The sequence below is a fragment of the Falco peregrinus genome, chromosome 10, assembly GCF_023634155.1.
Source record: "Falco peregrinus isolate bFalPer1 chromosome 10, bFalPer1.pri, whole genome shotgun sequence".
NCBI lineage: Eukaryota > Metazoa > Chordata > Aves > Falconiformes > Falconidae > Falco > Falco peregrinus.
The window spans coordinates 29619071-29633222 of NC_073730.1; the positions used below are offsets into that span (position 1 = coordinate 29619071).

A 14152-nucleotide genomic window follows, 5' to 3' on the forward strand; every position below is an offset into this window, starting at 1 on the left:
TCAGGGCAGCTGAGTGCACTTGGCATTTCAGGCAGCATCCTATAAAAAGACACCCTGAGCAGCACAGCCCCCTCCTTGCCCACCATGGTCGGGCTTGCAGCCTTGCCCAGGGGAAAGGCCAACTGTGTGTGGGCTGCTCCATCCCCCGAAATAAGGGGGTGCCCTGGGCCCCCTGCAGGGCTGCAGAGCGGCCGTGGAGCCACAGCCGAATGTAATATATTGTTTTTAGTATAATATATTATTTTTTGTAAGCCAGGTATATGTGCTCCCAGGTGGGCAGGCAAGCAAGGGAACAACATGAAGGTTAATTAAAGCCACCGCCACTGTCTGGCTATCAGATGGGGGCGGGGTGGGGTGGGGGAAGGCGACACTTTTTAACATCCCAGCTCCATCTTAAGCAAACACAGGGCACAGGGATGCTCTGTCCTCGTTCCCCCTGGGTGGACCAACACCGCTCCAGCTTTAGCCCCCAGTTCACAGCCTGGTTGCTGCCCCATCGGTTGTTCCCCAGTACCCAGCTGGAGCGAGGAGGGGGCTATTCCCAGAAAGACCCCAGGGCGCTCCCTCTTTCCCTCAGCAGCCCCACCGTTCTTGAAAACTTGCTGTTCCCTGGCACCCCACTTATTTGGGGCTCTGCCAGCCAGTCCAGCTCCAGCCCCCAGGGCTGGGAAAGTCCCGTGGGATCAGCTGCTCTCCAGGTCCCCATCTCTGCCGACATGCCCCCCTCTCCCTCCCCATCCCTCCCCCAGGCATGGGGTCCAGCTGCGTGTGCCTGCAGGGAAGGTTACCCGGACACGTGCTGGGCAGCTTCACTGGAGTGTGAACAGTGGGTTGGTGTTTGCATTCATTACAAACCCATTAAAAACTGGCTGGCTCAGCCCTGGGCAGGACCAGGCTCAACGTGCAGCTGCTCCTCAGCCCCTGGCAGCCTCCACTCCTCGCCTTACCCTGGAGGTGTGCTCAGTGGGCAGCAGCCGCAGGTACACGGGCTTCCCGGCATCTCTCCTCCCCCGCCTCTCCCACCTGGTGCCCATGGCGGAGGACAAGACCTTTCGTTATGGGTTCATCATGCTGGGTTTCTTCCTGGTGATGACGGGGATGTTCATCATGAGCGTGGAAAAGCCCCAGATCTACATCACTTTCTGCGCCCTGGGTGTCCTGCTTATAGCTGTGGGCATCACCTGGAGCATGTGCCAGTGCTACCCGAAGGTAGGGGCCATCCTGCCACCGCGTGCCTTGGGGGGCTCGAGGGCTCAGCTGGGTTTGGGGGCTTCAGCTGCTGTGAGCGTGTAGCCTCAGGAGTGGGGTAGTGGCATGTTCTGGGGGAAAGCCTGCTGGGGTGATTTGGAGTGGGGGTGCTGGTTTGGGAGGCTCATGCCCTGCTATTCCTCCCTGCTGATGCCTTCAGGATGTGTCCCTGCTTCCTTGCCCCCCCCTCCACAGCCCTGCATCTCCCCGAGCTTTGCTTCCAAGCGGGCAGCCAGGAGTAAGCCCAAGGAGATCAGCTCCCATACAAACCCCCTCCAAACCAGGCCCTTCCCTGCAGCTGTGGGGGATGGGGGCTTGGCGGGCTCCCGGGACTTCAGAGAAGGGGCTGTGGGGGTCCGGAGGGGCCCGGCCCCCCCGAGTGCAGCCCTCACCTGCCGGTCTCCTTGGCAGAGGGCACTGCTGGTGTGCCGGGACAGCCACGCGTCCCTGCCCCGGGAAACAGAGCTGGCAGAAAAGGCTTTTTTCCAAGGAGAGAGCGGCTGTGGTGCTGATCTGGGCACTACTGGGTGGCCTGGCCACATCTTGGCTGCACCCCAAAATGTGAGCTGGTGCACGGGACCCCGGGACTGGGGACCAGCTGGGTGCCCTGGGACAGGGTGAAGTTGACCCCAGCTCCCCCCAAAGCCAAGCTCAGCCCCAGCGAGGAGGGAGATGTGGCTTTGTCACCATGCTTAGGGAACCCTCAGTGTTGTCCCTGGCCACCGACCTCCCCCATGGGCCCTGGGATCCCCCCAAGCTTGGGGACACACATGTCCCCACTGGAGACAACGCACTGAGAGCGGGGCTGGGCTGGGTTCATTCAATCCCTTACTGATTTCCCCCAAAAAAACATTTCCAAGCAAGACAACCAAACGTGCTGGGAAAAGGCCCCAGACCCAGCTGAAGGGACACTCCAGCCTTTTTGCCAGGAGGGCCGAGAGTCCCCGTGATGCCCAGCGCAGCCCCCCTGGCTCTGCCTTTCTTTTTCCTCCCAGATAACGTTCATTCCTGTGAACCTTGAGGCTGAGCAGTTCCTGGACCACAAATCCATCGTTCTGCCGGAGGGGGACACATGGTAGGTCCCAGCACCCAGCCCCAGCTGCAGTTTCCCTTTTGGCAGGCGCTTTCATCTGTACACAGTTATCTGCGTGCCCCCGGGGACAAGGGCAGCGTCGGAGCACACTGGCACTGGGGACAACTGCATCCATTGCAGGAAAACATGACAAGCAGGGTCTCCCTCCCTGGGGTGGGGGAGGCAGGGGCTGGCTGAGTGATGCCGGAGCTGGAGTGATGCTGGGGGATGCCAAGCACCCAGCTGCATTCCTGCGGGCAGCCCCCTGCCAGGACCTTCCGGCCCTGCTGCTGGTGTGGGCAGGGATGTGGTCCCAGTGGCTTCTACAGCATCTGATGGAGCTCTGCCTGCGTGTTCTGAGCATCTCCCGGCTCTGTGGGGGTCCAGGTCCTGCTCAGCACCCTGTTCCTCCTTTGCCTGCAGCCTGATTGCAGCCTGCCCCAAGCAAGAGGCCACCAGCACCTACGAGCAAAGCCTGCCGTCCTACGAGCAGACCCAGGGGCAGGCGCTGGGCTCAGCCCCACTCCCACCCACGGCCCATCCCAGACCCCGCCGCTGCTCCCAGCCAGCCGTGCAGGCCAAAGCAGAGGTGCACCGAGAGCTGGGGGGTGCGGGGGACCCCCCCCAAGAGCTGGCGCCTCGGCTGGAAGAGGCAGAAGGCAGCTGGTACGTGATGCCTGTGGGGTCCGGGTGGCACTGGTGGGATGTGGGGTGAAACTGGGGGTGTGTGGGCGTGTCAGACCACAGGCATGGGGGAAGGAGAGGAGGCAGAGGGGTCTCTGCTGCTCACACAGCACTGACCCCCAGACCCCCAGCCCACTAAAGATGGCGTCTCAGCCCATGGGGAATCTCAGTACCAATATATTTAACAGGAGGAAATCTGGATTGCCTTTGGTTGTAATTTGCTTTTTGCCTTTATTAATTTTATAAATACAAACTATGTCCCTCACCAGAATAAATTCCATGTTCCTGGTCAGACTTAGACAGAAATGAGATGCTCGGTACGTGTTCCTCAAACGAGGTGCTGTGTATGATGCCCAGGCTTGGTTTGGGATTGGAAAGCACTTTGCAGGTGATGGGGGTGATGGTGCACCCTCGAGGTGCAGCGCTGGGGCACCCCCTCTGCCACAACACAGCTACAGCTGGGACGGAATGCTCCTCTTTCCCCTGGGACACAGGCACAGCATGAGGGCAGCCCTTACTTCATCCCATGGGCAGGAGAAGGAACCTGGCAGGCAGGTTGTCCCCATAAAGGCATTGGGGGGGGCTGAGGTGGGGCCCTCCCAGGACTCCCCAGCCAGCCAGCAAGGGGACTGGTGATGCTGGGATGCTGGCTGAGCAACACTGAGGCCAGCCCTGGGTCCAGCTCCAGGGGAAACCCCAGCTCATCTGTGCTTAGTGTAACCCCTGTGCTGCCCACTGCCCATCAGCCCTCCCTGTTCCCGTAGCTCCCCCTGGACAGCCCCGGGGGCCGCGCCGCTGGCATCCCTCCTGGAGGACATGGACACGCCATCGCTGGGGGGCTCCGTGCCCAGCAGCCCTGTGCCACGGGGCCGGCACCCACCGGCTGCTGCCCGTTCCGGCTGCACCCTGACCAGCTCCCCAGCACAGGGAGAACACCCCAGTTCGTCCCACGAAGGTGCTGGGGAGGAGGATGACTTCTATTATGGGCTCCAAGAGGGGCTGGATTCTCTGCTCGAGGATAGCGACTGCCTTTTTGAGCCTGAAAACTGATTTCCTGGAGAGAATGGCCACTCGGCACAGACTCATCTCGTGGAGGGGACGTGAGCATCACAGCCTGGAAGGGGGGGGCTGGGGCTGCCCCTGACATCGAAGCGCCTGCAGCGGTGGAGGAGCCCCCAGGCTCCTGTCTGTGCCATGCTGCGGCCCTGGCGCCCACCCAGCCGCACGGGAGGCTGCCGTCCCGCAAAACCCAAGGGGAGCACCGCTACCTCCCAAATTTCTGCAGCAGAGGGGACAAGGTCTCCCTGGCCAGAGCCCTTTGGGTGGGCGCAGATAAGTGCAGATGCTGGGCTGGGCAGGATCTGGGCTAAATGGTGTGCTTAGGAAGGGAAAAGATCAGCTTTGCTGCTTGAAATGGGGTCAGCGTTTAGGCAGGTGAGCAAGTATTCACTCCAGGTGGGTGTTACGAGGCGGAGATGTCTGCAAAGGCTTTTTTCCACATGTCAAAGCCCCCTTGGAATTAAAAGTAGATCCTGAGCATCCAGGCAGCCTTCACGTCTCCAGGTTAGGAGAGGGTTGATGGGGTGGCAGACTGTGCTGCCCCCCATTTCCTGCACAAGGACCAGATGCCAACACCACTGGGGACTGAGGGAGGAGGACTCGGCTGAGCCGAAACCCCAGTGACGGCTGTGGCTTCCAGAGGGCCACTCGGGGTGGTGGCTCTGGGCAACTTCTTCTCTCTCTGCTGGGCTGGTGACAACAGCCGCAGCGCTGCGGGTGGCTTCGCATGCCGGCGCCCACCATCCCCAAACTCCCTCTGAATAATAAGTGTTCATTTCAAGTCACGTTGGCGGTGCTAAGTCTGGTTTGTCACCACGACAGGGGAACACGGCGGCTTTCCGCAGCCTGTTTGCAGCACACAGAGATGGCAGCGCTGGCGGGAGCCGCGACCTCCACCTGCCCTTTGGCTGCTCGGGGCTGCGGGGACATGCGTGGCTGAGCCTCCCCAGGGCAGCCAGGTTCGGATCAAAGCATCAATGGATCCATCAGGATGGGGGTGCTGAGAGTCCCTTGCCCTGTTTTGGGAAGGCTGACTGGATGCTGCATGTGCCCGGCATGGCCCCAGGAGGCTCGGGAGCACCTATCTGCTGGCAGAGCAGCTCTTCAGTGAATTTATGTGTGTTGACAAGCCCAAAAGCCAGGGAAAAGCTGTCCTCTGGCACCCGAGGGGGATGGAGCATGGGAACCCTGGAAACGACGCGCCCTGTGCTCCCCTGCCGCCCAGGCAGTGCTTTGCTGGTATCATCCAGGGTGGTGCAAGAAATGGCTCTACATGGGGGCTTCACACCCCTGTGACACCCTTCCTGCTGTTTCTGCGCCACTCGCTCACCTTCGCATCTCGGCGGCAGCGAGGGGAAGGGCAGGCAGTGCCCCACGCACTCGGGGTGTTTATGGCCAACAGGAGGGTGTGGAACGAAGATGCTGGTGTTTGCTAAACATGATCGTGAGCGGCTGTCCAAGAGGAAGCATTTCCCAACTGTTTACCCTTGCTCAGCTCCTGCCTGTCATGCCAGGTGGGGGGGGACAGTGGTGGCCGTGGGGACGCCGTTCAGACAGGGCCAAGTCTTGCTGAGTTCTGGAGGGTTCCCCGGGGCAGAGCATCGTGCTGTGTCATTGGCTCCTGTCCAGCGCAGGAGTCGTGTGGAGACCCTAAAGCGTTTGCCCACCTCGTGTCCTGCGACTCTGCCACTGTTGGCAAAAGAAACGTAACTTTCCCAAGGGTTTTCTTTGGGCAGGGCAGGGAGAGGGATGAGACGAGGACTGGAGCCCCTGCCCTGCCACCTCCCCCCCCCCCAAAAAAAAAACAACTTTGCAGCTGGGTTTGTGTCCCTGCAACCCTCAGCGAAGCATCCTTGCTGCGCCCACGGGCCGGAGGACCCCAGGCACGGAGTCTGCGGGGGCCACGGGGCTGGGCTCCCCCGCGCCGGCCGAGGTTAAACATTGTGGGAAGCGGGACATTCCTGCATGGCATTACGAGCTCCGGGAAGCCCGAGGCCCCCGCCGCCCCCGCTGCCCCACGCGTCCCGCCCCACGGGCAGGGTCCCCGCGTTCCCGGGGAGGGGGGGGGGTCCCAGCCCCGCGTCTCTCCGCGGGGACCCCCCGGCGAAGGCCGGGCCATCCAGCTCGCACGGACGGGGCCGCGCCGCGGGGCCTTGAAGACGCGCGCGGCGTCCTAGCGGCAGCGCACCAGTGGTGTAGTGGTATCATGCAAGATTCCCATTCTTGCGACCCGGGTTCGATTCCCGGCTGGTGCAGCGCAGGCCGTGCGGCGGGCGCTGGCTCGGTGGTTTCCCAACTCACCTCAGTCACACAGAAGTGCCCTGCAAACGCACGTGTGTTTTTTTTGCCCCAGACTACAGCCACGGTGGGATGCAGGGAGCCCCGGCCCCGCCATCACCCTGCCCGCTGCTGGAGCTGCGTGGCTGCCCCAGGGCTGGAGGGTGGCAGGGCAGTTAGGTGCCCTTTCCCCTTTTTGGGGTCTTCTCTGTCACCTTTTCTGCTCCCTCCTTCCTCCCCGCTAAACAGGACCCCCCCTTTACAGAGACACCGCCGGAAGGCACCGCGGCTTGCAGCAGCTGCTGCTGGAAGCTCCCCTGGGTGCCAGGATGGGAATCGGATCTCTACCAGGTGCAAATTTTTTACTATTTCTGAATATTTTTTCATTAAAAGAATAGTTTTTCTGCATATATCCACTCCTTCCAAAGCACTCCGGGGCTGTGGGTCTCTCCCACTCTTTGCACAGGCCTTGGGGATGGGTAGTCGTGCCAAGATGGATATTCACACCCAGTCCCTGGGGTTGCTCCTTTGCCACCCCCTCCCCTTTGGGCTGTCTCCATCCTTCCCTCAGACACAGCTTGTCCCTGTGCAAGAAGGAAGCAAGTGACTCTGCAGGGGGAGGGAGACCCCTCGGGTCAGGGCTCCCCAGTACTGAGCTGCCCTGAGGGTGCCCTGAAGCACCAGTTACTAGTGGCAGGGCAGGACATGGCGGTGCCTGGCTAAGCTGAGCCAAAAATCAGTAGCCAGCCTGGTCCCTGCGAGGGGCCTGCTGGGCACCAGCCCTGGTGACATCAGCTCACCACGGCAGAGTGGGTGGCACATGGGGTCCGGTGTCACCCTAGTTACCCAAACCAGGGCGCATGCACCCACTTGAGGTCTCATTAAAAATAACGTGCGCATCTATATAAGCCATACACATCTGTATAAGACATATACATCCCTATGAACTATACATATCATTGTAAGACATACAGATCTGTATAAGGCATATACATCCATGTAAGTCATACACATCCGTATAAGACATACACATCCCCATCAAACATATAAGCTCTGAGGAGCTTATAAAGAGCCAGCAAAAAAAATTAAAATCCCTATTTCCCCCAAAAGCAGAGAGCAGGGCAGGGGCTTGCCGAAGGTCACCGGGGCCGTTGGCAGCACAGGTGCCCGGCGGTGCAGGAGGTGGGAAGCAGCAGTGGGAGCCACGGGAAGGCACCCACCGTTTCCCAGAAACATAATATTTGCGACATGTGACGACTCTGTAAAAAATGCCTGAAGAGGATTAGAGGCTCTCATGGCACTCGGTCTGCGAAGCGAGCCAGTCCGGGGCACAGAGGGGCTCTCAGCCCTTTCTGGAAATAGTCCTTGAGCGTCGGCGTTTTGCCCGCCAGGGCCCGCAGCGGTGCGCGGGGCTGGAGCGGCGGGAGGGCGGTGCGGGTCCGGCTGCAGCCCCCGCGCCCTGCCCGCCCCCTCCGCGGGTAACGGGGCCGGCGGGGCCGGCGGTGGCGTGATCCCGCCCAGCGCACCGGGCACGGCCGAGACCGAGCCGCCCTGCGCGCCGCTCCGCCGGTGCGCTCCGCTCCTGCGCCGGTGCGCTCGGGTCCTCCGCCGGTGCGCTCCGCTCCTGGACTCGGCTGCGCCGGTGCGCTCCGCTCCTCCGCGGGTGCCCCTCGGATCCTCTGCCGGTGCGCTCGGAACCCTCCGCGGGTGCGCTCGGGTCCTCCGCGGGTGCCGTTGGGTCCTGCGCTCGGCTCCGCGGGGGCGCTCCGCTCCTCCGTCGGTGCGCTTCGGGTACCCTGCGGGTGCGCTCCGCTCCCCCGCGGGTGCCCTTGGGTCCTGCACTCGGCTCCGCGGGTGCGCTGCGGCTCCTCCGCGGGTGCGCTTGGCTCCTCGGCTCGGCTCGGTGCGTTTGAGGGGGCTCGGCAGCTGCGAGCGTCCCCGCGGCGGGCATGGCCCCGCGGGCGCTGGCGCTGGTGCTGGTGCTGGTGCTGGCACGGGGGGCAGCGGAGCTGGTGGAGGAGCTGGTGCTGGCCCTGGGGGCGGCCGAGGAGGGGGCAGCCGCCGTCGGGGCTGCTCCGTCGGGACCCGCTGCCTTCCATCGCGCCGCCAAGGTGAGGAACATGGGGTGGCTGGGGTGGCCACAGGCGTGTGTCCCCCAAATCCAAACCTGCCGCTCACGTCCCCACAGGCATCGTGGCGGCTGCCTGGGCGCTACGTGGTGATGCTGCGGGCAGGCAGCGGCGAGGCTGAGGTGCGAGGCACGGCACAGCAGCTGCAGGCCCGGGCAGCGTGGCGGGGATACCTGACCAAGCTGCTGCATGTCTTCCACCTCCTGCCCGCCTTCCTGGTGAAGATGAGCAGCGACATCCTGGACATGGTGTGTGGGACGGAGAACAGGTCCCAGGGTGGCAGGCCAGGGTGGGGGGCAGCAGCAGGGTGGCACTGGTGGGGGGTAGCAGCCGCAGCCTCGGGGGGAACGGGAGCTTTGCCGCTATGCCAGGCACCATGTCTCCTCCTGGCAGGCGCTAAAGCTGCCGCATGTGGAGTACATTGAGGAGGATGCCTATGTTTTCGCCCAGAGCATCCCCTGGAACCTGCGCAGGATCATGCCACCACAGCCCAGCTCAGGCACCTACAACCCTCCCAGTAAGCCCTGGGTCATAGGGGGAGGACCACACGGGTGTGGGGAAGGGCCAGTGACCCCATCCCCTCTCCTGATCTTGAGGGGATGGGGAAATCTCCCTGCCCCGTGGTGCTGCGGGTCTGGAGCTGCAGTTTGGGAGCATCCCAGGTGGCCTAGGTTGACCATGATGGTGGTGGCCTTCCCGCCCTTTGTCTGTGTCCCTGGCAGATAAAGGTGACCTGGTGCAGATCTACCTGCTGGACACTAGCGTGCAGAGCACCCACCGGGAGATTGAGGGCAGGGTGTTTGTGACCGACTTTGGGAGCATCCCTGAGGAGGACAGCACCCACTTCCACAAGCAGGTGAGCCCCGAGTGGCACATGCTGCAGCCTAGCATGAGCATCCCTCTGCACCCACCAAACCCTGGTCAGGCTCGTGGGGCTTCCAAGGACAAGAGGGATGTAGAGGAATTCTAGAGGAATGAAGGCAGGTTAATTAGCATTGATAATATACAGCTGTGGGCTTGCTTCAGGGGCAGTGGGTTGGCTGATGTGGATAATATGCAGCTGTGGCTGGTTCCTGCTAAGTAGGTAAATAGCTCTAAGGGGTATGGATGAGGAGGAGTGGAAGAAGCGGAGGAGTGGAAGAAGCGGAGGAGTGGAAGAAGCAGAGGGGAGAGAGTGCCCTGGATGTAGGAGAGACAAGGAGAGGCCCTGGGAGAAGCAGGGAGAAGGGGGCCTGGATGAGGAGAGGCCAGCTGGAAGAGGAGCCCAGAGAAGGAAGACTCTGGAGGCAGCAGAGGCAAGAAGCAGGGTGGACTGGCCTGAAGAAGATAAAGAAATGGCACAGACAGTAGATAAACCTTTGAAACCTTGTGGGGTGGGGTTGGTGGCTGTGCCGGGGCAAGGCGGGGGAGCTACTTACTGAAGTTAACCTGGTATGGGATGGTAAAGGCCTTGTTGCAGCTGGCTGGTTTGGATAGTGCTGTGACAGAGGGACACTTGGCTTGTGGTGAAACAGTAGGCAGGACATGCAGCAGCAGGAGCTGTGGTCCTGGGAGATGTTGGGACCCTCAGTGTGGTCTGTTTGGAGCAGTGGCTGAATGGGGCAGGGCTCCTGTCTGGGGGGCATAGGTGTGTGTTAAGCTCTTTTTGCAAGAGGGAACCCAGGTCCACACCACACAGGCTGGGACAGCCGCCTGTGCCTGGCGGTGGGTGCTAGTGCTGCCTTGCATGGCTTTATCGCTGCTTGCACGGAGGAGCCCAGAGCTAGCACAGCCCTAGGAAGGGCTGCCTGTATCCACTGTCCTTTCTGCCAGTTTCTCCTTCTGCACAGGAAGGTTTTTTTAATCTTCCTGCCACCTGAAGATGTTTTTAAGGATCTGTTCTACAGTGGGATTTAGCTGGTGCAAAGCACGAGGGGTGGGATGGGGTGGGGAGGATGCTGTGGGGTTGCAAACCCACTTTGATGCAATGGGCTGGTGGGTACAACTGTGGTGCCTGTGCCAGGTCAAGTGTGACAGCCACGGGACACACGTGGCTGGGGTGCTGAGTGGGCGTGATGCCGGCGTGGCCACGGGTGCCAAGGTCCGTAGCCTCCGTGTGCTGAACTGCCAGGGGAAGGGCACCATCAGCGGGACCCTCATCGGTGAGTTGCCCCAGACCCCAGAGAGGAGCACGCTCTCTGCTGGAGCCCCCTGCTTTGTCCCCCTCCTGTGATAGTTTCCTGTCTCTCATCTTGTCCCTCCCAGGCCTGGAGTTTATCAAGGCAACGCTGGAGGCTCAGCCCTACGTGCCGCTGGTCGTGCTGCTGCCCTTCGCTGGCACCTACAGCCGTGTGCTAAACGCCGGCTGCCGGCGGATGGCACGGATGGGGGTGGTGGTGGTCACGGCTGCCGGTAACTACAAGGACGATGCCTGCCTGTACTCGCCAGCATCTGAGCCAGAGGTATGGCCTGTGGGGGGTCCCTGAGGTGTAGGGACATGCTGCCAGCTCCCCAGGGTCATCCGCTCCAGTGCCACATCAGCTCAGCGGGCTGGGGCTGTGCATCCCACCCTGCCCATGGCCCCCTCCATCACTGCCCTGGCAGGTCATCACAGTCGGTGCCACCAACAGCGAGGACCAGCCGGCCTCCTTCGGTACCCTAGGCACCAACTTTGGCCACTGTGTGGACCTGTTTGCCCCGGGAGATGACATCATCGGTGCCTCCAGCGACTGCAGCACGTGCTTCACTGCGCAGAGCGGGACATCACAGGCAGCTGCACATGTGGCAGGCGAGCTGGGCTCTGGGGTGGCAGGCAGGGCTGGCCCTCCACTTGCTGCTGCTGGGCACGTGTCCCTGTGGGCACAGGGCATCAGGGCTGCCTGTGCTGGGGACATCTGTGTGCCATGGTCTTGGCACGTTTGGCTCATTTGGGTGCCGCAGCCTGTACAGAGCTCCCACATCCCACGTGTACAGATCATGGGCTGCAGTGATGTCTTTTCCTCTCTCCTGAGTTGTGTTGCTCAGGGGAGTTGTGTGGGTGGCTGCATTGCCCCTGGTTCTCACCGTGCCCCTCCGGGCTCTCAGCAGGCATTGCCTCCGTGCTGCTCAGCGCCGAGCCCCAGCTGAGCCTCGCCGAGCTCCGGCAGCGCCTCCTGCACTTTGCCACCAAGAACGTCATGGACATGGCGTGGTTCCCTGAGGAGCAGTGGCTTCAGACCCCCAACAGCGTGGCTGGGCTGCCTGTCTGGCTGGGCACAGGTAAAAGCCTTGGCTGCCTGCTGGTACCTGGCACAGCTCTGCCCTTACCAGGGAAAGAAGTGCCTGGGTGAAAGCACAGCACGCTGGCAGGCATGTCCCTCCCCGAGCTGTGCCTGGGACAGCCCAGCCCGGGCACCATTGCCAGCCCTCGTTGGCAGCCTGGTCTGTGCCATGGGTGCCGGGTACTGCTGTGGGTGCCCACCCCGCCACTGATGCCACCTGCCCCATTGCAGATGAGCAGCTGTACTGCCGCTCGGTGTGGTCGGCACGCTCAGGGCTCACCTGGCATGCCACGGCCATGGCCCGCTGTGCCGGTGCCGAGGAGATGCTCGGCTGCTCCAGCTTCTCCCACAGTGGCAGGCGGCTGGGGGAGCACATGGAGGTGAGCAGAGCATATGAAGACAGAACTACTGCCTCTGAGGGGTGCCCCTGAGCACCCCTGGTGATGCTGTGCCACCCTGGCTGCAGGAGAAGGACGGGCAGAAGCAGTGCGTGGCCCACAATGCTTTCCGGGGCCAGGGTGTCTACGCCATTGCCAGGTGCTGCACATGGCCCAGGGCTGAGTGCCGGATCCATGCCAGCTCCCCGGCTGCTGGGGGGGCCGGCTGCTCCCTGCAGGACCACGTGCTGACCGGTAATGCCCGACGTGGCAGGTTACAGACCCTTGAGCCAACAGCCTGATGGTCAGGGGTGTTTCTTCCAGTAAAACTGTGACTGGGGGGTAAAAGGGTGGGTGTGAGTGCTGGGGTGATGGGGAGGGGGACATGTGCTGTGTGCATGGAGGCAGGGAAGTCTCAGGGCTTGGCAGGGACATCCCTCAGTGCCTGTGTACACTGGGATGCTGCTGCAGCCACTCCACACTGACAGCCACTCTCCCCTGGGCAGGGTGCAGCTTCCACTCGCCCGCTGTGGTGCTGGGTGACGGTGGCAGACCCATCACGGGGCTGGGGAGTGAGCCCAGTCACTGCGCCAGCAGGACGGAGGTGATGGCGCATGCCTTGTGCTGCCCCGCTGCCAGCCTCGAGTGCCGGCTGAAGGAGCACACGTCCCTGGGCCCTACAGAGAAGGTAGGGATGGTGCATGCTCCTCCACCATGGTGTGTCATCACCTCTGCTCGTCCCTCTGCCACCCTGATGGGTGTTGGGTTGGCTTCAGCATCTTACTGTGGCTGCCCCAGCCTTCACTGGTGCCCCCAGTTGCCCACCTGTAATGGGACACCCTCCCCCAGCTGGGGTCCCATGGCTCAGTGTGACACTGGCTACACCGTCCTGAGCCCCAGGGACCGTCAGGGATGGGCTGACCCATGCAGGATGACATCTTCTGCCATTAGGTGACGGTGTCCTGTGATGATGGCTGGACACTGACGGGCTGTAATGCCCATTCCCAGAGCCCCGGCACCATGGGAGCCTACGCCGTGGATGATACCTGTGTGGCAGCCAGTGTCCGTGGCAGCAGCACGGCTGTGGTCGTTGCCATTTGCTGCCGGAGCCGGCAGTAGGGATGGGCTGAGCTGGAGACATGGCTGCCCTGGCCCGGGGTGCTCAGGGGATGGGTGCTTTGCTGCACTGCTGCATCCCCAGCTCGGCACTTTCCCAGGTCTGAGCTGCTGCTCCCGGCATGGGCCACACGCTGACACGTGGCTGCCGATGACCTGTGTGCTTGGGCTGCCTTGATGGTGGGGTATGGGCTCATCCCCCTCTTGCACGCAGCAGGGCTGAGACCCAGGGCAGCTCTGCAGGAGCTCCCTGAGCAGCCCCCGTGCTGCCAGAGCCCTGCCCCGTCGCAGGACTCATCCCTTCCTCACCCTGTACCACGTTTTTCTATGAAAACCCCTGACTGTATGAGCTGTCTCGAGGCTGTTTGTTTGTGTTGTGACCCAGCATATAATAAAACCACTTCTTTAAAAAAAGAACAAAAAAAACCCCTAAAAAAACCCTGTGGTGAGGATTGCTCCTTTCTTGCCTGTTTAGTTGCTCATTAGATGTCAGCTAATGCTGTTTAGCACCTGGAAAATCATCGTTTAGCCATTTTTTGGCAGTTTCATAATTGCCTACTCATGTACCTAGGAGGCTCCCTTACTTTTTAGTCAAGTGTAAGGGCTGTAGTTTAAACAGTCTGCTTGTTTAATTAGATTTTAATCTGCATTGCTACAGTCAGCTACTGCTTTGTTAAGTGGGTTTTTTTTTTTGTTTTTTTTTTTTTGGTTTGTTCTTAAGTCAAAGTTAATGATCTGCTGGTGTTATGTGTTTCTTTAACGGTTTCCCTTTCAGGTCTCCCCACAACACATAGAACTAGCTGTAATTCCTTTTAAAAAAGGAAGAAGAAGAAAAAGCTTTTATAGCATCTTAGTTTTTACATTTGTACCTTAAATATTTATTTTGAATTTTATCAATAAACATTTTATAAATGTCTCTTTAAAATAAAATTCATAGACCGGTGCTTGGTA

The 14152-nt window shown here is 61.0% G+C and overlaps 2 protein-coding genes and 1 non-coding gene across 3 annotated transcripts; all 3 read left to right on the plus strand.

The window, feature by feature from the left end:
• The first annotated feature begins 971 nt into the window (after nucleotides 1-971).
• BSND (barttin CLCNK type accessory subunit beta) lies at nucleotides 972-4898 on the plus strand. Its single transcript, XM_027780422.2, has 4 exons — nucleotides 972-1209; nucleotides 2244-2323; nucleotides 2744-2986; nucleotides 3769-4898. The coding sequence occupies exons 1-4, from the start codon at nucleotides 1033-1035 to the stop codon at nucleotides 4052-4054; spliced, it is 786 nt and encodes a 261-aa protein (XP_027636223.2). The 5' UTR covers nucleotides 972-1032; the 3' UTR covers nucleotides 4055-4898.
• Nucleotides 4899-6247: 1349 nt separating this feature from the next.
• TRNAG-CCC (transfer RNA glycine (anticodon CCC)) lies at nucleotides 6248-6318 on the plus strand. The gene has a single exon. It is a non-coding gene; the product is annotated as a tRNA-Gly (tRNA).
• A 1371-nt stretch (nucleotides 6319-7689) lies between these two features.
• On the plus strand, nucleotides 7690-14152 carry PCSK9 (proprotein convertase subtilisin/kexin type 9). Its single transcript, XM_055815002.1, has 12 exons — nucleotides 7690-8451; nucleotides 8529-8717; nucleotides 8863-8986; nucleotides 9192-9325; nucleotides 10472-10610; nucleotides 10714-10910; nucleotides 11053-11236; nucleotides 11536-11706; nucleotides 11940-12088; nucleotides 12175-12340; nucleotides 12592-12773; nucleotides 13037-14152. The coding sequence occupies exons 1-12, from the start codon at nucleotides 8290-8292 to the stop codon at nucleotides 13202-13204; spliced, it is 1965 nt and encodes a 654-aa protein (XP_055670977.1). The 5' UTR covers nucleotides 7690-8289; the 3' UTR covers nucleotides 13205-14152.